Source organism: Platalea leucorodia (assembly GCF_965183815.1).
Source record: "Platalea leucorodia genome assembly, chromosome: 3".
In the NCBI taxonomy this organism is placed as follows: Eukaryota; Metazoa; Chordata; class Aves; order Pelecaniformes; family Threskiornithidae; genus Platalea; species Platalea leucorodia.
The window spans coordinates 94,749,661-94,773,844 of NC_138825.1; the positions used below are offsets into that span (position 1 = coordinate 94,749,661).

A 24,184-nucleotide genomic window follows, 5' to 3' on the forward strand; every position below is an offset into this window, starting at 1 on the left:
GGTAGTTGTAGAGAGCAGTAAGGTCTCCTCTCAGTCTCCTCTTCTCTAAACTAAACAACCACAGACTTGGGGGAGAGGTGCCGTATTTCTAAGCTAACTGGAGGGGCAATCGGGCGGTGGTGGGTGATGAGGCGGTGTTACATTGCAGCGCGGCGGCGACAGCACTGCCTCGACCCCTCCACAGGTGTGTGCTGCCGGTGAACTCGCTCCCTGCCTGCCCCGAACGGAGCCGGGCAGGGCACGATGCCGCGGCAGCCCCTGACAGGCAGCCCGGGGCTGGGACGCTCCCGCCGGCCCTGAGGCAGCAGCGCCCGGCCCCCTGCCGTGGCGGGAGGGAGAACGCCCAGTCGAAAACGGCAGCGGGCCGCCATCTTAGCTGTGGGCATCCCTCGGCGCGGGTGGGGAGCGCCATGTCTGCTGAGGGCGGCTGCCACCCGCCGCCGCGGTGCTCGTCCCCTACGGCTGGGCCGGCCGGACCCGCCCCGTGCCGCCGCCCGGGCCCGGCCGGGAGCGCGTCCGGGGCGCCGCGCTCGGCTGCCGGGGCTGCTGTGGCGACGGGGCGTGCAGGTGGGCGCCGGGGCCGCGCCCTGCCTCTCCGCGAGGGCGGGTGAGGCTGAGCGAGCGCGGGGGCGCCGGGAGCGGGCGGGCGGGGCGCGGGGCCGGGCCGGGCTCGCTCCGGGCTGAGGCGCCGCCGCGATGGCCGGCAGGGCTCGGTCGGCGGCCGAGGAGAGGCCGTGCCGAGGTCTTCCTCCCCTGACCCCCGCGGAGGGAAGCGCCTAGCTGCCGATTGAAATAAAAACTGGAAAGGCCTCGCCTACGGGGCCCCCGGGGATAACCGAGGCGGGTCTGCCCCACCGCGGGCCGCGACGCCCGGGCAGCGCCGGCCGCGTCTTCATCTGGTGCGTTCCCGCTGCCGTCCTGGCAAGCGGGCCCCGAGGGCAAGTGCTGCCCCTCAGGCAGCGGGGGTGCGAGGGAGCGGGCCGTCAGTAGCCCAGGGCTGCGGCGTGCGTACGGGATGAGAGAAAGGCTGTTGGATTTCGTTCTTCACAGCCTCCAAAAATAGGTGGCCCTGAGAAACCGTTTCCATGTGGCGAGTTTCCTCTGTGACGTGCCCTAGATTGCGGTGGGAGATGAGGTTGCTTCTCCTTTGCCTTTTTCTGGAAATGAAAATATGAATGCTGTCACCGAGGATGCGTAGCAACGCTCTTTTTTGCTCAGAGGCGGCCATCAGCAGTAACAGCACACTGTTGAATGCCTTGTTTTCCCGCATAAAGTACAAAGTTTTGCAAGAGGTCAAAGGTGTGAAATCCAGGTGGTAGAGGTGGTTAAGCCGTTAACTTGGGTCAGGTCAGTCGCTTTTCTGTATTGCTGGTTATATTATTGTGTTTAAACAATGAGGCTACCTATCTAATGTGAAGAGCAGTTAATAGGATCAAGAGTCACTGAGATGCTTTTTTTCTGTGTAACTTGCAATATCGCCAGAGAGGCTTCGTGCTAAATCATAAGATCCTCGTGTAACTTAGGCTGGAAGGGGCCTTCAAAGCAGGGCTGACCTCAAAGTTGCACCGAGTTGCCAGGGGCCTCCTCTGGTCAAGACTTGAATTAGGAGCTCCTTTGCGTGAGCGTTCAGCTTCCTGAAAGGTAAAATGGTCGCAGTCGAACTGACCGTATCTGTTAACTAACATGCAGGGCTCTCTCCATGTAGAAGGGCGCACATGCTCAAGACTCTTCTTTCCAAAATAGGCTAATTACAAGTAACCTCTGTGCACAGTTGAAAGCCTTGGGAGGAATTTGGCAGGATGAAGCCCGTCATTGTGGTGCATGGTGGAGCTGGTCGGATCTTTAAAGAACGAGAAGAGGGGAGTCGTGCTGGTGTTGTCAGAGCTGCGCTGCGAGGTTATGGTATCCTGAAACAGGGAGGCAGTGCCTTAGATGCAGTTGAGGAGGCAGTGCGATCAATGGAAGATGATCCTCATTTTAATGCAGGTAACTTTTTTCAAGAATTAAGTGGGTTTCGAATCATCATGTATTTCAAATGCTTTGCCCTCATACTTCTTAAAATGCTGGTTTGCATTTTATTTGAATTATGCACATTGCAGTGGAGTAAATACTGGTGTCACAAAATAGTTTATTTCTCTATAATAAAATAGCACGGTATGTACCAGAGTTTCTTGTGAGCACACTTAGGTAGATGAGTTACTCTTTTCTCATTTTTCAGTGTTTTATATCTGCCTTTTCCTTCTTGTGCTACAGTATTGCTGTTCTGTAAATCTTCTCCTGTTACTGTGCTGCATCTTCAGTTTTAAGACATGGACTCCTTAATGGAGTATATGTTTAGTTTATGTTAATGTGTGAGGCACTTGAACATAGCTTGCAGCAATGTTTAAGCCTTAACACTTGACCTGCACCTGTTGCCAGAGGAATACTGTTCTTGGGGATTTTAGGTGTTTTTTCTCTTAATTAATGATTGCAATTAGTGCTTTGGTAAATAATATTACAGAAGTCATGCAGTAATGGTTTATGAGTCATGAATTTATACAGTAAGGGTCCATAACTGGATTTCCTAATGATTGATGTTAATTAATGTTAATGTCAAATATTTTTCTCCTCTTCATGTGACCTCAAATGATGAATTTCAGTGAAAAGATTTCCCCACCCCACCAAGGTACGTCAGGAATGAACATGGAAAGAAAGACCTGTCAGTGTTCAGTGTTTTAGATGACATAGCTATCCGTTATGTGCACGCTTAGATTCACTTGTTCCTTCACACCTTGTAATTGAGAGTGAGGGAGAGCTTTTAGTTCAGACGAAACTTTCAGTCTTCTGTTACTGACTTGGGTTGAACATCTTTTTTTTAGAGGATTCAAGCTGAAATCATGAAGTGGACTAGAGGTGTGGTGTGTATAATTAACATCAGATGGCATTCTCTCAGTTAACTTTTACTTTTCTTCACCTGTTCTCTAAATCAGTCACTAGGCTTTAGGACTTTGTTTTGCTCAAGTCAGTAAATCAGTATCTATTTGGCCTTTGGCTGTCTTTATGCTTCTGGGTTATGTCTCAAAGTATCTCTCTAGTGAGAGAATTTAGATTTGCTATTTTAAAAACGCCAGCTACTTCAGGGCAGGAAAAAATCTTAATTCTCGAGAAGTGTCTCTTCAGTGATGTTCTCCCTGACATTAGGTGTCCAATGTTAATGTGAAAGCAACTTCAATGTAAATTTAAGCTTAAAGATTGTTTACATTTCTTAATCATTCCATGTAAACAATTACATACTTTCTTGGTTTCTTATACACTAGTTTTGATGGTTCTGTTAATCAAAATTATTTAGATGGGAAATGGGCTCAGTGTGACTCTTAGTGATGAAAGCTTACTTTATAATGATCTGTTTAGGCTTATTTATTTAACTTGTACACAACAGTCTGAAGCATTTTGGCACTTATCCTAAGTAGGATCACAGTAACTAGCAATATTCTGTGTTTTGCATACAAGCTTTTTTTTAACCTTTATGTGGGATCTTGTCATTAATACTGCTTTTTCTGAGCCGTGCTCTCCCATAGCATGCCGTCATTGAACTGACCCCTGTGGGCAGTCTGTACTCCTCTGAAATGATCATATCATTTGAGGATAGGAGCTTAGACTCTATCATATCCAATGACTGATATACAGTTATAACTTAACATTTTGCTTAATGTACAGAGTACCATATGTGTTTGTGACACAAGTTTCATGGTCTGAGGATATGTTTATCCTTAAATATATGTTGAATTATTTTTTGTCTAAAGGTGTTTATTTCAATTTGTTCTAACAATATTTATACCTTATTTGTAGTATATTAAATGAGCATTTTTTTAGCAAAATTTGTTTAAACTGGAGCTGAGCCTTAAATCCTTGTTCAAGTTTGACTATGCTGATCTAAATGGCAAGTAGTCTGGTGATCACTTACAGATACATCTAATTGTATTAACGCTCATTAGATACAGCTGTTCTCAGTAGCTGGCAAAAATGAGCTGAAAGCTATGTGAAGAGGGCCTGATTGGAGTGGCTGTTGAAAACTCACCGTGTGGTATTTATCTTTGTAAAAGAAAAATCAGTTTTAGTGTAATATTTTCTAGGAAAACATAGACATTGCTAAGAGACCACAATGAAGAATGGGCATAATGATCAAGTTGTGTCCTTTTTTGAATGACGGGGTTTAGCCATGCTGTGTAGATGCATCTTGATGTAGGCTTGGTGGAGGGGCTCAGAAGCTCTACTGTTGTCTAAAACTACTGTTTTAGTGACTTGTGCAGTATAATGAAGTCATCAAGTTCTTCTTGTGATGAGGAAGTGGTCTTGGTTGTATTTCCTTCATGTGATCTCTTTGACTTGCAGTATTAACCAGCTTGGTGTGAATACTCCAGATATAAGAACTGTCATTATAGTGATCCTTGCACACTCTTTCCTCCTCAGCCTTTGCAGGACTATCTATCTGTAGATAGAGGGAATTGGAGTACTACTATCAGTACCCCTGCCATGATTTGGCTAATGTCAGACACATTTGTTATTTGTGTCCCCTTAGATTTTCTGTCTTGTTGTCTGTTTTTTTCCTTGCCTTGGCTTCACAGGTGAGTCAAACTTTTTTTTTTTCAGTGCTGCTGCCAATGGACATTGTGACTTTCCCTACCCATTGTGCTGGAAGGCAGGTGAAAAGAGAGTCTGTAACCACAGGAGGAAGGATTCATCCTACCTCAGATAACCTGAAGTTTAGTAGCTAGCCTTGCCATGGTGTACAGGCTTTCACGGTGGTCAGTGGAGTGAGAAAGGGTAGCTATACAGCTCTCGAAGGCAAGTGGGATGAATTGTTCTTAGAGGGCACCTCTCTCTCTTCACTGGCTGTAAAAGGAGGCTTTTGTAGGAAGCTGCCTTTGACTACAGGATCTGTCTGCAACTGTGTTTTGCTCAGGAAATGTTAGGAAATCCTAGTATGTATCCCCTGAGAGGTGTCCAGTAGACATAGGATATTATTAGTGCAGTGATGAAGGGGGCTGGTAGAGCTTCCCCTGGAACCATGGTTCTGGTCACTGGTACTTGAGAAGGAGGTACCCTTGTTCTAGTGGGAATTTGGTGATCATGAGCTAGAGAGCCTACCTTGTCAAAGGAAGCTAAAAAAGTATGGCAGGGCTTATCTAAGAAAACAAAGACAGCTTATTCCTTACACTAGCATAATGGAGAAGCTGGAAGAATGATGTTAGCATGGGTGGCACAAGGAAGTTACCTATAAAGCTCTCCACAGATCAGCGTAGTCTAGAAATTAGCATGTTGTGAATGATGCAGGACTGCACTCTGGAATAGCTTATGCAGTCATAGAGGGGCAAAAAATAACTTTTTGGGGGCAGAGTTCAGGCATGTGTGTGTGGCAGTGGGAGTTTTTGAGGTTACAGGAGGAAGATTACAGGATTTTGTTGCTTCCTGTAACAGGGGATTTAACTTCATCTGTTCAGGTCTGAAGTACACTGGTATAGAAGTCTTATGTCAACAATTATTAACAGTGGTTTCTGACCTGCTTTAATGTTGGTTTAACAGAAATAAAAAAACTGTTTTAGCTCTGTACAATGTTCAGGTCTTTCTACCTGAGCCACTGCGCAGGTCTGCCGTGTTTTGTTTTGGGGTTTTTTTACTTCTTTTTAAGTTTAGTCTTCTCCATCCTTATTAGCAAGGCTTGTGCGCTTGATGACTTACAACTGATTATTCCCCTGTGATACAGTTATTGGCATTATTAAAAAAACCCTATTTGCATTGTCTCATTTTGTATCTCATTAATTTTCGATTAGGTTAGTGCAAGCACCAATAATTATAGAAGAAAATAACTACCCAACGTTTTATTACTTGATTTCTTTTTTTAATTCCTTCATTTGCTGTTCTTATTTGGTAGTGAAGAACTGGTTATTTCAAGCTTTTGTTACACTAGTGAGCGGACACTTTTATTCCGCTCCATCAATTTTGGCAGTTTCTTGGAATGCTATGTGACGTTAATCTGTTGATAGGATTGAAAGCTATGCTATTTTGTTGTGTTACATTGTATCCTCCTTTGGAAGAACTGTAAACTGTGCACTTGAAGTGATCTGAGTGATAAAGAATTCTGTTAATGATTGTTTGTTGTTTTAACTTTTGTACCTAGTATATCATTTTGGATGGGATTGGAAGTGTGTTTTTCATCTTATAAAAATAAAACTTAATTTTAAAGTAGACGTTGTACCCTGTGAGACTTCTGTTAATGGTTGGATTTTGTGGTTATATTCAGCAGTGCTTCTGCTGTTTTCTTTGTATTCAGGAGATACTTTCAATAAGTCAGACAACAAACTGGGAAAGAGAAAGTTTGTGTGATGAGATCTAGTAATTGAATCACCTGATGGTTAGCTCTTAATGACTTTCTTCTTTTTGCCTTCCTCCCTGATTTTTTTCTTTTTTTTTTCTTTTGGTCTTTAGGCTGTGGATCTGTTCTAAATGAAAAAGGCGAAGTAGAAATGGATGCCATTATCATGGATGGAAAAAATTTAGACTCTGGAGCAGTATCTGCAGTTAAATGTATAGCAAACCCAATAAAACTCGCTCGACTTGTCATGGAAAAGGTATGCTGAATGTGTACTTGAATATGAACCGTTTTTTCCCTTGGAACTTCATCCGGTATATTGATACACCTCAATGATGATGTTTGTATAGTGTTTTAAAGAAGGCAGAAAAGGATAGTAGTGTTTGAAAACTATGGTCATGACCATGAAGAACTTTTATTTTAAGGGTTTTTGAGAGGTATTTATTAAAAATAGCATTCTAAGGAAGCATTCTATGTTCTGCCATGCAATTGGAAGCTCAAGGAGAAATTGACCTATACATGTCGATCTTCTGTTGCTCCACAGCTGGTGTTCAAGATTTTAGGGGTTGTTTTGTTCATTTGGTTTTTTGAAGAGCTTTTATGCTGTCACTGAGGCTTCTGCTTGATCTTGCAAGATTGAAGTTGGGTAATGTACTGTTGGCTTTGCAATGACTTGGAACTGAATTAAAGGACCCAATAACTTATTTAGCCATGTAACACAGTCTTACGGTTTTTTAGGTGGCCTTCTTCATTGTGACCTAATCAGATGGTAGCCTTAGTGCAAAGTCGTGGTCTTCCAGCAGCAGAAGACAATAAATAGACTATTTCAGTTGGAAGGGACCTACAATGATTATCTAGTCCAACCGCGTGACCAATTCAGGGCTGACCAAGTTAAAGCATGTTATTAAGGGCATTGTCCAAATGCCTCTTAAACACTGACAGGCGTGAGGCATCGACCACCTCTCTAGGAAGCCTGTTCCAGTGTCTGACCACCCTCTTGGTAAAGAAATGCTTCCTAATGTCCAGTCTAAACCTCCCCTGGCTCAGATTTGAACCATTCCCACGCATCCTGTCACTGGATACCAGGGAGAAGAGCTCAGCACCTCCCTCTCCACTTCCCCTCCTCAGGAAGCTGTAGAGAACAATGAGGTCACCCCTCAGCCTCCTTTTCTCCAAACTACACAAGCCCAAAGTCCTTAGCTGTTCCTCATAGGACATTCCTTCCAGCCCTTTCACCAGCTTTGTTGCCCTCCTCTGGATGCATTCAAGGTCCTTCGCATCCTTCATAAATTGCGGGGCCCAGAACTGCACACAGTACTCCAGGTGAGGCAGCACCAGTGCTGAATACAGCAGGATAATCACCTCTTTTGACTGGCTGGTTATGCTGTGCTTGATGCACCCCAGGATGCGGTTTGCCCTCTTGACTGCCAGGGCACACTGCTGACATATGTTGAGCCTGCTGTTGACCAGCACCCCCAGATCCCTTTCTGCAGGGCTGCTCTCCAGCCACCCCTCTCCCAGTTTATACTTGTGCCCGGCATTACTCTGTCCTAGGTGCAGAATCTGGCATTGTGACTTGTTAAATTTTGTCCCATTAATCGTAGCCCAATCCTCCAGTCTATCTAGATCCCTCTGCAAGGCTTCTTGTCCCTCAAGAGACTCAACAGCACCTCCCACTTTGGTATCATCAGCAGACTTGTTAATGGTGCACTCAGCTGCTGCATCCAAATCATTGATAAATATATTGAACAGGACTGGGCCTAGAATTGGACCCTGAGGAACACCCCTGGTGACTGGTTGCCAGACAGATGTAACCCCATTCACTACAACCCTTTGGGCTCTGCCCTTCAGCCAGTCCTTCAGCCAGCACACCATGAACCTTCTCATCCCGCAGGTGGGCAACTTGTCCAGAAGGATGCTGTGAGGGACAGTATCAAAAGCCTTCCTAAAATCCAGAAAAACTACATCCACTGCCTTCCCTTCATCCACTAGGCAGGTGACCTTACCACAGAAGGATATCAGATGAGTTAAACAGGACTCTCCCTTTGTGAACCCATGTTGACTGTGCCTGATGACTGCATTATTCTTTAAATGCCTTTCAGTAGTACCCAGTATAATCTTCTGTGTGATTTTTCCAGGAACTGAGGTTAGACTAACAGATCTGTAGTTCCCTGAGTCTTCCCTCGTGCCCTTTTTGTAAATTGGAATAACATTGGCTAGCTTGAATAACATTGGCTAGAAGATAACATTAGCACTATGTGATGGTGGCAGGTTTTCCAAGAGAATCAAATTTATCAGGGCAGCAAAATGATTATTATTTGACCTTCTATGTAAAATCGGTCCCACCTTACACTAAGAAGTAAGTCCTTCTAATATCTGCCACAGCAGACATCTCTGATTTTTCAGAAATGATGCAACTGGTGTGGTTCAGGATGGAGTAGGTCATTTGTGATATGTGCATCTGTTTTACCATTACTAGACCGTGACAGTGATCAAAAAGTTTGTACTGTCTTTGGAGTTTATATTTTTCATTCTGCTAGTGCAGCTGCCCTATTGTTGAAAAGGGTTCATATTTGCAAAAAGACATATTAACAAAGAGGATTTAGGTTTTTTTAACCTTTCACAGTGACTTTTGAGGAAACAAAACCTCTTTTGGTGATCTGTAAAGATGATTGAAATGTAATTTGTCCTCCACAGCCTCCAAAGAAGATAAGTCTTATTTTTGCCCTTAATTGGAGGATACTTCTGCTTTTACAATCAGAACTTTTCACTAAAGTATTTAATATAAATACTTTTTTAAATGTATGTCTACTAGAAAACAATGTTAAAACTTGTGATGAATAAGCTTTTTGTTCCTTCACATCGGATTTATTCTATCATTTAGCTAGAACAAATAAATAAGTATAGCTGGTAGACAGCTTCACAAGACCAAATTTTTCAAAACTTGAGAATGTAAGTGGAGGGTTGGGGGAGAGACGTCTTCTGGCACACTGGGGTGAATGTTGGGGTGTTTTATGTTTTTTTGTTTGTTTGGGTTGTGTTTTTTTTTTTTTACTGTAGATAACTTCTTTTAATGCCCATTGTTCAGATCAGATGAACCGAATGCCCATTCTAGAATTACTGATTTCTTTGTTTTCTTTTCCATGACAAAATCCCATTTCAGTCAACAAGAATAAAGTCAAAACAACACTGTTGAGTTTTTTTTGTTGTTGCTCTTTTTTTAAAAACACTTTGGAATGTTATGTTTTCAAAAAACATCTCCTTTCTCTTTCTCATCTATTATAAGGTCTTTCTTGTCATTGTGTGATGCTTCTGGTGCTCAAAAATGTTGAGGTTAAATTTGAAAGGAAATCATAAAATTTAACTGTACAGGACAAAGTATAATGCTGTAGCCCTAAAACCATGAAATTTTGTCGTAAAGTATATTACTCTTTGCCCAGATTAAAAAAAAATATGTGTAGATGACAAAGTTCAAATGTAAATGTTGGTCTAAATTACTTTATATATCTTGAGGTGAGTTTCTGCTGCTTCTCCGTCAGGTATTGTAAATGAGGACACCAAATGATGTTACTCTTCTGTTCATCTTGGACAGGAATTTGGGGACACCAACCCAGGCTATTTCACAGTACTTTTCAAGAGTGTATTTTGTTTTGTTTTGCTGTGCATAATTAAAAATGTTTTGAACTTTGTGACCCATGGGTAATAAGACTGTAGTTTTCCTGGGGTCCTAAGCATATTAGGATGCTTCTTTCCCAGTGGTTTTGAGATGCCTCACTGCCTTAAGGAATTTTGAAACCTGCAGCTCCCAAAACCAACCAGCCAAACCAAAAAAACCCTTCCCACCTTGTTATTTTCTGTATTTCCATTCCTATTATGGAACAATATGGGCTCCATCTGGTGGCCAGAGTAGCTCTTCTAGATTGTTGTTGCGCACATTTATCCTGTGTGCTGTCACATTCTCGCTGGGCTCAAACTCGTCCAAATTCATGGGGCAGAAGAAAAGAGCGCAGCAGAATAATTTCCATTCATGATTTACTGTGTTATTGAACACAGCAGCCTCTAGAGATGGAAGGCTTTTAGTATGTTAACTAATTCAACAAATCCTTGAGAAAGCTGTTTAATTCCTATTGAATTATTCCTGTTTGTAGTGAACAAAAATAGAATGATACATTGAAATGTTTGTGGTTGTTTTTTTTTTTAAATGGAGCATGTAATCCCCCTCAGCTCCAACACCTCATTAGATGGGCATCTCATGAACATTAGAGCACTGATTCATTGGTATATGTGAACCATGTATATGTTTTCCCCTCTTATATCATCCAGCCCTTTACATTAGACAAAGGAGAATTCAGCTTAGAACATAGACTTCTCAAGGGAAAGGTGCACATTTTTGCTGTGCTCTGCACACTGCCAGCATTGTTAAATAGAGAACAGGGATTGTCTGAATTTCAGGCCAGCTGCAGAAATTTGGGGGATTTTCTCTTCCCCGTTTCCCATGAAATTAACTGAACTTGCCAACATTTGTTGTTTGTTAGTAAGAAGTCTGAACCCCGCCCCCCCTTTTTTTTTTTGTCCTTTTGTATAAATGTGTCCCAGAAAAATTAGGCACTTAAGAAGTTAGCAAACGTATTAATGAAACTGTAGAAGAAAGATGAGACAGAAAAATGTGCTTTTGGGTTGTTTGGCAATATTCTACCAGCTCTTTTTGACAAGATATATTGAAGAGAAAAATCAAATTCTCCTTAAGATACCTTCTTCTCAGTGAGGACTGGGGAAAAAAAAAAAAAAAACACAAAACCAAACAACCTATCATAGAAGCTATGATACTATGCAAGTACTTCTTGTTTGTGCAGCTCAAGAAGGTGGGTACGTTATCAGAATCTGCATATGGGAGGGAATCCTTTGAAAAAGTTTTAAGAAATAACTTCCATTTTTTACCATAAAACTTTTTTTTTTTAACTTATTTGAAAGATGATATAAAGTCTTAATTGCTGAAGAAGGCAAGTGATGGAGGACACAGCCTTCTCATACAGATAAAGTCAAAAGAAAAGTTCAATGTATTTCCTAAAAATAAAACCAAAAAAAACGCCACTACCACCACCACCCCCCCCAAAAAAAAGAAACAAACCAACCCAATTTGAATTACTGGATTGTGTGCCTCTGCTGGTTTAGTGGCAGTGGCAGAGGGGGGCAGTATTGCACAAAGAAGTTGGCTTTCAAGTCCGAAGAACACTTCAGCTTTGTTAGAAATAGGTAGGTCTTTTATTGTCTGGTAACATCACTCAGCATGTAAGCCTATTGTCCACTCTTTCAAATATATAGAGGACTTCTTCCTTGTAACCCTTACTCTTGTTCCCTAAAGCAATACTCTCATGAATTGAGGACTTAATTTGTCAATAAAAGGATATTTAAATTCTCAAAAATGCTTGATGTCAGGGCCACCACATGTGAGAATGACTGTTCAGGAATGTTTCTGAAGTGGAGTCACGTTTCCTACTTGTGTGAGCAGCTGAAGGGGTTAGTGCAGAGGCTGTAATAGGCTGAAGCAGAGCTCAGCATCTGTGGTTCGGGAGGAGGTTCAGCTCGAATCCTTCAAAACAATGCAGTGCTGTGGGTTGGTCACGGTAGTGATTGCTTGTCATTGCTTTAGAGATCAACAGCAGTCGATGGTTTGCAACATCTTAAAGCCTGAAGCTTTGAGACTGTAAATGTCCTACAGAATGCAGCATGACACAGAAATACCCAACTTCTGGCGTCCTCGCTTCAGGCTGAGAGCAGAGTATGTGCACTGAGGTCTCCTACTTGGCTTTGCAGGCCTGCTGCCTCCAGCATCGCGTGGTTCTACTTTTTGGCCTTCTACCTTTTGGTACTTGTGTGCTGTGCTCCTGCGTGGATATAAAAGCTTGCCTGAAGTTAGCTGCTGTGCTCTGAAATGACTCCATACTGTATAGTCAGACCACTGCTCCTCCAAAACCTTCCCGGGCTCTGAGGAACAATTAACAGCTATGTAGTGGTCCAAGAAGTTGATGCTTGTTTTTGAACAGAGATTTAAAGAAAAAAAAAAATCAGATTTTAGAGCTCCTACTAAAGTATAAGGATTAATGAAACATCTATCTGGCAAGTTTCTCTAAAATAGCAATTAACCAATCTGTACAGACTTTGAGCATGGAATTAACTAAGGTTGTTGACTTAAAATCTGGTCTAAGTGCTTTGCTAAATAAAGGAATCAAAATAGAGCTCCTGCAAATGTTGTTAGAAGAGAGCAAGCATTTTTTGTCAAACCTGTGAGAACAATATTCTGTTCTTAAATTTGAAATTCTGGGTCTATAAGAGTAGCAGCTAGCTGAAGGAAGTATTTAAAATAAAATGGTTCAGCTGATGTTAAGAAACACTTTAGTGTATGATATTTATGGTTTTGGGTTATTTTACGAGGTGTAATATCTTCAAACGGAACAGGAATTTATTTACCATTCTTTCCTTCAGAGTAAAATCCTTCTAGATGTCTTAGTTAACTGGACAAAACAGTTAAGTAGTGATTTGGTGATGACTGGGAACAGTACAAAGAAGTTGCAAGCGAATTAGCAAGAGAGCAAATTTACGAATTTTTCTTTCCACGTTATAATAAGTATTAAATAGAGAAATGCAATTCTTTTCTACTAATGATGAAAGTTTTTATCTGTGTTTTGGAGAGCTAAAGATTTTTTCAGCTAGTGAAATGGGATACAGGCATAGAAATCTAGATAGTTTAGAAATAAAACAAAATTTGGAATTTTCTTTGTGCAGATACTTCTAAAAAATAAGAAGTGATTATATAAAACTGCTTAGTACAAGAAATGTCAATGAATCTCTTGTCTGTCTTCTGCAGACGAAGCACATGCTGCTGACTGACCATGGTGCACACCTGTTTGCTCAGGGCATGGGTATTCCTGAGACTCCAGGGGAGAAACTCATAACTGAGAGATCCCGGGACAGATGGAAGAAGAACCTCGAGCCGGATTCCAACCCTGAAGAGTTTCAGAAGTAGGGGTTTTGTAAAATATTTTTTCTTTTTAAATTCAGGTAATCTAGGTTGCGTTGTCAGTTTAAAACAAACAAACAAACAAACAAACCAAAGCTTGAAGGCCTGTATTCAAACTTGAGAATAGTTCCGTTCTGAGTGTTACATGGTTTGATACAGTCTTCACAGTGTGTCCTCAGTGAAAGTAATGAAAAATGAAGCTTTTGATGAATTTGCTCAAGTGGAAGTGACTGGAACAAACTTGCTGATGCTTAAGAAGATTGTCGGTCACTTTGGCATAGCATAGGTTCTGTGGCATTAATGGAGGACAAAGTTAGAACTTGTTATTGCTCTTAAAACCACCAGTTATAGAAGTGCATAGAGCAGCTTTAACAAACAGCAGGCATCGCTTTGTATAACTTTTCCACAGAGGCCCTGTGATTTTAGAAAATCTCCGGTCCACATTTTAAAACAAGTCCATAAAAAAAAAAAATTAATAAAGCTGATCTTGGTTAAGTAGATGATCCAATTTGTCTTTAAACTGGATTAGGTAGTTAAATGACATCAGATTTTGACCAGTAACTCCTTCTGAGTGCTGATTGTGGCTGTTGGTTATTGTAGATAGGAATGAAAAGATTGACCAAGAAGTTCAGTGTAATAGTGGGTGTGAAAAGAGATGCTACTGGATGGTATAGTACAACAGCAAAACAGAAGTCACTTGAAAAATAAGCAAGTCTCATATAAAGTAGAGAGGAAGGTGAGATGGACAGGAAAGGAAGGAAAATCATCAGGTGTCAAAAATGTTTTTTATGCCTGTGAGGTAGGCATAAATACTAAATTGTTTTGAGCTTCCATTTGTACATCAATGGTTGTGGCATAGGAAAACACTGTATTACATTACATAAATGCTGTCTTACATGTTGTTCATCTGTTCTGTGAAATAGTAGTAATGAGAGAAGCAGAGCTGAAGAATTTGCAGATCAAAAGGAGGAAATTTCTTCTGTGGGCCTGTTAATTAAAGTCCATTAAATGAGGCTATAAACTACAAGCTGTATGTTAATTTCAGTCAATTGCTAGAAGGAACAACAAATTCATGAGGCAAGTGTAAATACGGTCTTATAAACAAAGTGAAGTTGTTCCTTGACCATAAGGTCTCAGACATAGTTCATCTTGTATCCAGCGGAAGTTTTCTTTTGATCCATGGTCTGTCCAAGGACTGTGTGGTATTATAATTTATTACGAAGAATTTTGAGGATGGCGTAGCCCCTACTGCCACTTGGTCCCCTGAATATATAAGTTGGAATGGCATGGCATCTGAGTCTCCATTCATTCTTTGTAACTGATTAATTTTTATTTTTTTTTTCTTATAACAGTGTTAGGCATCTTCAATTTCAGCATTGCCTTGTTCTGGAATATCTGATAATAGAAGGCTTGTGTATTTCTGAAGGGCTCAAGACTTTTTTTTGTCTTAGCCACGCTGTTCTTTTTCTGACAACCAGTGCCCAAAACATCAGCACGAAGTTGAAAACAGGTCTTTTTTTATGCAACCCCGTTTGTTCCTGTGTTGCATGTGGAATGTTCTTTTTCCCTGTTGTGTCCACAGCGATTATGCAGAAACTTGCCTGAGGCAAACAGGCAGAAGGTGAAATAGTATTAGGCAGAGGCAACATAAAACCAGATCATACTGGGAATTTGAAGGTTGGTATGTACTTTACTTCCAGTCCTCTGGTCCTAACACTGTTGGAAGCCTCAGGGGTTCACAGCTTTCCAAGCAAAGTTTGGTGTCTCCGGAAGAGAGACCTTTCTCTTCTGCTTCTGTTAGAAGCCTGCATTCATTTATGTTAAAAGCCTATGATTCCATTGCACATACACTATGGCATCTTGTACAGCTTTTGTTGAGAATAAGGTGTGGGCTTTTTTATTTTCAGTCTCTCACTCGAAAGATTCTAACCATACCCTTGTCAAGAATTGCTGGAGTTTGCCTGAGAATCCCACAGAAAAGGGGTTGAGTCTGGCCATAAGATAGTAGATGGGCTACTAGTCCGTCCATGAATCACAGTGCATAAGTAACTCGAGGAGGTATTAACTGAAAGAACCCTGACAGCAATTGACAGAAAACCTTACTTCTGATGCGGGCCTAAGAGACAAAATAGCAGACGCTTTATTAATTGAATGGGGACAGAAAAGGACATGTAACTTCATGGATACTGGATAATGAAAGATTTAGACAAAAGGGAATGAACAATTCCAAGTGATCCATTCTGCATCCCAGTATGTGCAGTACATAAGAATAATTCTTGATTGAACAAAATCATTACTACTAATAGCATCCTCTGGTATACTACAGGTACTTGTTGAGATTCTTGCTACTATCACTAACTATGATAGATGATTATAAAATATGTCTGCTTAGACAGTTTTGCCTGCCTTGGTAATGTTTCTGAGTCAACTAGCTATGCAACGGATTGTTTATATCTTCTTTGCCTTTGTTCTGAAGATGAACAAAGAAAACGTGACACTGAAGCAATAAAAAAGTTTAAAGGGACAGTAAGAAATAGAATGTAGTTGTCTGTTTGCTCTACAGCAGATGAGGTATGTTGGACACATTCACTTTGTTATTTATCGCTGATTGAGCTCCTGTACCTAAACAGGTAGCTGCTGCATATGTGATCTGTGTACTTTCATTATTCTCACAGTTGCTTCAGGTAAATACATACCCAGGAAAATGTACATCCAGATGTACCTTTCTTAATTTCTCAGGAGGATGTAACTTTAGTTGGTTGAAGGGTGCCACATGAGTGTTCAAGGGAGTACTGAATTTACTAATATTCTTCTCAGCGAATCATTTGTAACAGATGGATGGGTGGGAAGCCCATCTGCACCATCATATCAGTTTGAGATGAGGTCCGTCTCCACATAAATGTCAGAGCAGTTTGTAAGGCCTGTGATTCATCAGTCAACTTTGAATTGCTGTGAATGAAGTGTAGGGACTGACAGTGTGATATTTTACATAAGCAGGAGGGAACGGGAAGTTGGTTCTCTGAGACATTGACTGTGGGTTTCATGGCATACAAAGACTTTGTCTGACTTAATTATCATAGATTTTGGGGTGTTATAGAGAGACCTTCACCAGTGCCCAGGCAACTTCCAAAGGTGATCCTGTGCCAGTCACCTCTTGGGCAGTTCCTTGAAGGATTGTTACAAATTCTTTTCCTGTGTGGAGGGATTTAGATTTTTTTGGTGTCTCTCTCCTAGCCAGATACTGTTTTATGTTCCTACATGAATTGCTAAGATAGGAATATGTGGACACTCAAACTGTTGCTTCTCAGTGCAGCAACTGTTACAGTAAGTTACAATAGCCTTTTATTTCTGACTATGAATACACGTATAATTTAAGCAGCCTATTATATATGACTTTTTTGTGCTGAAGAAATAAAGCAGTAGTCAAGACTTCTATTTTCTTCAGCACTTGAAGATTTTTAAGCTGATGTGTAGTTTCAACAGATTCTACTGGCCAAGTGATTTAAACCTCAAGATTGCTTAGCTACAGAGTACAAAGACGAAAATATGTATTAATGATGTGTTGTGAACAATGCTGGTTGAAAGGCACATAAATAACCTTTTTTTTTCTGTTGCATTCAAACATTTAGGGGAATAAGGAAGAGGAAAGAGGAGGATCAGGAAGGAAATGATTCAGTGCATTCATAACATTAGTCTCCTTTTCTGTATTCACTCATTTACGTGCATTGTCATTAATAATTCCGGTTAACCTCCCGTTGAGACAGTGGAGACAATTCTTGTGTCTTTGAGTCGCTGTTTAGGGGAAGATTGTGTGTCAGGTGTGTCACAGCCAAAAAACTACTTCAGAACTATGATGGCTAGAAATATTTCTGCCCTGTGTGCTTTTGCTTTGTGTTTTTTTTTTTTCTTTCCCAAGTCAAAGTTTCCATGCTATGAAGGTAAACAAGTCATGGGGGGGGGAGATAAAAAAAAGTTAGTGTTTTCTACTCTATTAAATATAAAGCTATGAGAGTTGTTGCATATTGCTTGTTATTTTTGTAATGTGAAGCATGGTAAAAAATAGCTTTATGATGAGCAGTAATTTTTTTTCAGTAATCTTTTTTTTTTAAAGCTACCTAGAAAATAAATGCAACATGCTTTGGCAGGTATGCTTTAATTTAACCTAATTTTGTGAACTGTTTTTCTTGGCAGAGACCTTGGAACAGTCGGTGCTGTTGCTATAGACAGTGAAGGAAATGTAGCTTGTGCAACATCCACTGGAGGACTCTCTAATAAACTGATTGGCCGTGTTGGTGACACAGCATGCATAGGTATGGGGTGTGGGGTCTTGCCTCTCATTTTTTATAGGTATCTCATTTAAAGAAGGAAAAAAAGAAAAAAAAAAAGTAAAAAAGTATTACACATTCTCCTGTTCATTAGTGAAACGAAACATAAATACTGGCGTATCTGAAATGGAGGTCTAACACTGAAATGTATCAAAGCTCAAGCTCCTTAACAAAATGTGGAGATTGCAAGTAAGGGTTGGGAGTAGAGGTGTAGTGCTGTCATTCTCATCATCCAACACTTTTCTGTCTGGAAAATGGGGATGGGCATTTCTTTTTTCTGTCCTTTCCTGAACGCTAACATTTTTTTTCTGTTTCCTTTCTGTTCATTCTGATAAAGCTCTCCTTTTGTATATCCATGCTTACGGCTAAGTCAAAAAATGTAGCCTGTACTAAGATGCTGTTTTCTTGATACTTAAGGAAGTAAGTGTAATGGTAATTACTGTTATATCAGCGAGCCAGAATTGTAAAATGACTGGCAACTTTGAGTAAATTCCTGTTCTTAGAGAGCCCTGATAGGACTGCCTCAGAGCCTAATAGAATCGGTGTGGAATAAAGGAAATATTTTAAGAGGTCTCTTATCCAAGTATAAAGAGACACTTGAAATCCTTTCCCCAGACTTGTTCCTCTCTTGGGACAGACTTGCCATTTGATTGCTTCAGGGCTCTACCATACAGCTGTGATTTGGAAAATAATTATTTTTAGTCAGACATGTTCCAGACTCAAATAGCACTGCTGTTGGCAGTACAGGATTATTATAAAACTAATACTAACTTTCTCTCGCACAGTAAGATACTAATTTTTTGGTACCCTCTGCATTTTGGCTATGATTTTCAGCTTCATTTCTGACTGCAGCCTTCTGACTGCAAATACTTAAACCCTTATGTAGATCATGTTCAGGGCTCCTATAGTATGGGATGCAGGTCTGTGAAGGACAAGTGAAACTGGGCACTGTTGAGCGTATTGCTTGCAACTTTCGCTCTTACTAGACACCTGCAGGATTGGATACAGAAATGCTAGCTGTCTTTTTAAATATTAGAGCCTTTTGAAAAGGGGCTTTGACAGACTGATTGTGGCAGTGTTTTTCCACGTGTAAATCGGGGTCTATTGAAAGGGTCTGATCTGATCAAGAAAGTACAGTAGTGAAGAAACTCTCATTGCTTTTCTATGCCTCTTTCCCCTCCTCCAGTACCTTGTTTATAATCCTGTGGTATGCTCCTCCCCTGCTCCTGGGAAATTTTTCTTAGGAGATGTGCTAGGAACATGGGTGTTGAGCAAGCGGAATCTTGGTGGAGAACAGGGTGTGGAATGTGCCAGCAAAACAAGGATGGGAGGGGAAAAAAGGGGGGGGGGGGGGGGAGGGGGGAGTGCACCAGAAGAAACACTCTGCTTGTGGTGAGGACTTGCTGGATTCTTCAGGGGTGCTTCGTGATGCTTCACTGTGGAGCCCAGGCTCTTCAAACCTCTTATCCGCTTTTGCTCTTGCTGATAAGTCCCCCTCAAACTTTGGTCAATTCGCCAATGTCCTCATGAGATCTTCCTTCATATCTTCTCAGTTGGTAGCTTTGTGTGACCTGGCATTCTGCATCCCATTGCTATCTTGCTGATTCTCAGTATACTGTCCCCTGCTGTTCTGGAAAATATTTTTGCCCATCCCTGTAAAGTGTTGGCCTGCTTCTGCTTCTTGTACCACAAGCAGTTCACTAGTCTTCTAGCTCATAACTTGGCAACTGACTTCATCCAGCTGTTGCTGATCTCTTTCATATATTTTACTTTTCAAACTGAGGCAGAAATGACAAAGAAGTTAGTTACTGACACTTTGTTCACAGAAGTGCTGGACTTTTAGGAAGAAATGTTCGTTACCTATTTTAAGCAATGCAGAGCTTGTAAATTGTACTACAGAATATTGCCTTTTTTTTCCCCCCCCGGCTCTGAAAAGGAAGTGGAGGTTATGCCGATAACCGTTCTGGTGCCGCTTCAACCACAGGTCATGGGGAGAGCATTATGAAAGTGGTCTTAGCCCGACTGATCCTCTATCACATGGAGCAAGGTATATTCCAAACTTCCTGTAAGCTGAAATAATGAGGATTGGAAACGTTGCCTAATGACAGGTTTCAGTTTATGTGCTATCATCCTAGAACAGTTGTCAGAAGAGTTGCTCCCAGGGATATGTGGATGGGTTACCTCTCTTTAAAAACAAACAAAGTACTAAAGTGTTAATGAAGCCAAAATAGCCTTAAGTGGACAGAAATATTTATGCTGCTTGATGGTTAATCATGCTTGAGATCAATGTATATTGAAAGACCTTATTGTCTACTTTGTTTAACTGAAGTTCTATTTAATAATTTTTCCCAATTTTAAACTAAAATTTTGTGAACAAAGGAATAGAAAACAAGTAAAAGCAAGATATTTTTAAGGAAGCAGTAGGGGAGGGCTAGAGATAGATAATCAGAGCTGAAATAAGAAAGCATAGAATATCACCTTTCTAATAGACTATGATGGTTTTTATTTTAACAACTCTGATTATAGCAACAGAAATGCTTTTAAGACGTTTTAACTATGATTTAAATTTTCATTTTGTTTTGGAAAATGTACTAAACTGACTGGGTGGGTATGTGGTAAACAGCTGACACGGTATGTCTTATGTGACTGTAATACAATCTGACTGTGTGATGACCCTTTGGAGCTTTACCTTCATGAGTTAGTCTGTCATCTAAACCCTTGATTATATTACAGCCTGTAAACATAGCCAGACAACATACTTGTATTGCATGCAGTTGAAGAACCATTAATACAGACATCACCATTATTTTTAGAAAGCCATAGCTTTTGGGTACTGCAACGTAACTTGCTTTGAGATCAACCGAACTGGAAATAGTTGAAAAACTTTCAATTTACATTTTCACTGGAGAAACAGTAAGTAGAGGGACAAGTAACATCTGAGAATATTTTTGTTATGCTTTAAAGAGCTAGTTGCATATAATGGGCGCATTTCTCTGTAAATCTCTTGGCTAATATGATGTTTCAGCATAAAATACAACCTACAGATTATTTCCCAAAGCTCTAACATGTTATGATCTCCCCTTACTCTCTGTATTATGTCCCTGGACATTCAATTTGTGAATGGCCTTCTAAGCTCTATTTAGTCTAAACTGTGTAAGCCAGTTTCTTCTCTGGCTTGAAGTTAACTGCTCTGCAAAACCGATGCATTGATAGCAGTTACCTGGCTTGTGATAAGTCAGTATGAAAGGCAAATGCAGCTCAAATTAATTTTTTTTTAAGAAAAAAGAAAACCCACATGTGTGCGTGTTTAATTGGTTTGCACTTGTTCACCCTGCCCGTGCTTGCTCTACCTTCATTCATCCTGCCCAGAAGTACAACTCCGCTGCCAGGAAAATATGTCAGCAATAGACTTCCCCCACAGCCCCCCCCGGCCCCTTTCCATGAAGGCGCTGAAAACAAACCCTCAAGTTATTGTAACTTTTTGAGTCCTTGAACAGTCAACTGAAGTTGCATATTTAAGAACAGCTATAGAGCTCTTTCATAATTCTGTTCAGCTATTCAGTAATAAGCATAGTGAATATCTTCTTTTGGACCAATGCTGCAAAATTTACTTTCATATTTCAGGAGTGAATTGCTTTGCCAGTCTTAACAGCTGTTGGAATCTCTGTCTTATGGTGGCAGCTGTTGTCTTGATGAAAAATTAAACAGTGAAATACTGACCCTTTGAAGTCAGTGCCACGGACTTGAATAGTCAGTGTCACCCGTAACGTCAGAGAAAGGAGCTTTATCCTGTCAGTCACCAGTGCTGTGAATAATTCTAACTCTGCTGGTTTTGTTTGGTTTTAACTCAAAATTTGCAGGGAGGGCATGAAGGTCAGTTTTTGTTCTGCAACTTAAGCTGCATAACATTACTGATGGTATATATCTTAGAACAATTAGGCCGGGTCAACTGCATTCCTGAATATATATTCAAACTTGCAGTGAACAAATATTCTGCAACTATTACAGGCCTTTGTGTATGATGTACGCATTAACTTTGATTTATTTCGAAAATATTCCTGTTAATGTGAATTAAGTGTAATGATGTGTAATGATAATTAAGTGTAATGTGGTGCTTAGGGACATGGTTGAGTGGTGGACTTGGCAGTGCTAGGTTAACGGTTGGACTTGATGATCTTAAGGGTCTTTTCCAACCTTAACAATTCTAAGATTCTATGAAAAGATAAAGTTGCTTTGCTGGTCCTTTCTCTGATGTCTAGTACATTGAGTCCTCATCTTGCCTGATACTTTCAGAAGTTTTAGGAAGAGTAACGCTGATGTCTGCTTTTGATAAATTATGACAACGTGAAATACGTGCTTTGAGCTCCATTGCAGCCAGTGGACTTGGAACATAGATGACGACTGAAATTTTGGATTGTTTTAATGTGTTTTTTTTCAAACTGTAAATGCTTTAGACCTAGCTTGTGACAAACCTTTGATGGAAAGCTTGCAGATTGGCATTTTTTCCCTTCAAATGATGGCATAAGAAACATGTCTTGAACATAGAGTTCATGAGTTAGCCTATATCAAACACTGAAACTGAATTACAATCTGAAGCTATTTAAATCCTGTCTTTGTAGCAGCACCATACCATAGCAGCTATTAGCAACTGTCCAGAGCCTTCCTATAAACAGCTCCTTTGCTACACTGGAAATTTCTTGCTGATTTAGTTGGAGGAGGAATTAGATTTGGCTGGGGTGAAACTCGAAAGGAATTTTAAAACTTATTTCAAGACACATACCATGCAGTTATCTTGTTCTTTGTTTCAGGAATGACACCAGAGATGGCTGCTGACACTGCATTAGACTACATGAAGACGCGAGTTGGGGGCTTGGGGGGTGTCATTGTTGTTAACAGTTCAGGAGAGTGGGCAGCAAGGTTCTCCACCAAGCAGATGTCCTGGGCTACTGTAAAGGATGACCAGCTGCATTATGGGATTTATGCTGGGGAGAGGCATACAAAATCTGTTGATGAAGCACTTACTTCTGAAAGTGAGGGATTCTGAGAAGGAAGAAACATCGACTGAGGGAGAATGAAGATCTCCAATTTTTGCTGGAGGACAATTGATAGTTGATTTCATCTTTCTGAAAGATCTGTACTCTTTTGATTGGTTCATGGCATTGCCACATTTACAGTCAAAATGAAATCTGGACGTGGTTCTTCAGCAGTCATGGATATATGTAGTGTTTAATAATACCTTCAGGAAGTCGGGAGATTCTCCTTTTCTAGACAAGAAAGAGAATGGTCAGTAGGTTTCTTGGTTAGCATGACTTAATCCTACGTTAAAGGGAGCCTGAGGTTCAGTATTAGAGGAGCTCCTTTCCATGCCCATTCTCAGAGACTGCTGCCAGGATGATTTGAGAGATGAATGCTTATTAATTAAAAACCGAATCTGGAAAATTGCATCGCTTTCCAGGGTCTTTTGAGCAGTCATCCCATGATAACAAAGTGCTAACTGCCAGTGAAATACCACCGAACACCAGTGAAGAGTTAAGACTAAGAGCCTGTCATTGGCACAGGCTTGAGGTAACTGTCAGGGGAAATAGTAATGAAGTAAAGAAAATAACTATCCACACATACTTTGAAACATTGTTTTTTAATTGTAGGTCTGATGCCAATGAATGGAATAAAATAGGACTCCTTAGAAAGCATCACATTTCCCAACTCTGGAGAAAAATGAACAGGAAGGGTATTATTGACTTAATAACTGGGGTAGTAATAAAGAAGGTCACGATTTCAATAAATATAAATAAAACAGCACTCTTTACTACTCGAATACAAAGGTGATAGACACCTTTTAAGTCTAAACATGAGACAGAGATGCTGATTAACTGGAAAAATAATTATCTAAAATCAAGCAATAAAAGCAAGTTGTACTAAAACAAATAAAGCTGACTCAACAAGCTGCTTCTGTGAAGTCTGAAGTGTTTCCTGGGGAGGTTTTTTGTTTGTTTTTTTTTTTTTTTTCCTGGGGAGGTTTTCTTTTTAAAAAAAGAATTCATGTTCTGCATTACCTCTAATACAGCTTCTTCATTAAGATTTTATATTTTTAAAAGAAAGAGCAAAATTTCTTTTTCCTGTTTTCTGACTTAACTACATAATTTTTTGTGTTAAAACTGTGTAATAATTTTATGGATTCTAGCTGGTGACTAGGTTTCCTCTGCAGACAGATTTGTATGTTACAATTGCATGCCATCATACTGTGGAATGTTCCCTTTACAAGATAACCCAAATAAACATAGCAAAAATCTTAAGTCATAGTTTGAACCTACTCCTACCTGTGTCCCAGCTACGATACGCCATGTTATTGAGCTGGCTCACACAGAGTGGTAAGGTTGCCAAGGCTCTCTAACCCGCTCGCTCCTTTGATCCATGGTTTATCAGATGTTGCAGATGACTGGATGTGGACAGTGGTGGTTCAAGAGCAGACGGCTCATGCAAAACATAACCATG

At 40.5% G+C, this 24,184-nt stretch overlaps 1 protein-coding gene across 1 annotated transcript; it reads left to right on the top strand.

Moving 5' to 3' along the window:
- The first annotated feature begins 448 nt into the window (after positions 1–448).
- ASRGL1 (asparaginase and isoaspartyl peptidase 1) lies at positions 449–23,617 on the top strand. Its single transcript, XM_082305242.1, has 7 exons — positions 449–567; positions 1,744–1,986; positions 6,466–6,608; positions 13,215–13,369; positions 17,559–17,677; positions 19,629–19,739; positions 22,501–23,617. The coding sequence occupies exons 2-7, from the start codon at positions 1,800–1,802 to the stop codon at positions 22,734–22,736; spliced, it is 951 nt and encodes a 316-aa protein (XP_082161368.1). The 5' UTR covers positions 449–567; positions 1,744–1,799; the 3' UTR covers positions 22,737–23,617.
- Positions 23,618–24,184: the final 567 nt, after the last annotated feature.

Coding starts and splice junctions, on each gene's coding strand:
- ASRGL1 (XM_082305242.1), top strand. CDS start 1,800: ATGAAGCCCGTCATTGTGGTGCATGGTGGAGCTGGTCGGATCTTTAAA. Junction 13,370..17,558: donor AACCCTGAAGAGTTTCAGAA/GTAGGGGTTTTG, acceptor TTTTCTTGGCAG/AGACCTTGGAACAGTCGGTG. Junction 19,740..22,500: donor CCTCTATCACATGGAGCAAG/GTATATTCCAAA, acceptor TCTTTGTTTCAG/GAATGACACCAGAGATGGCT.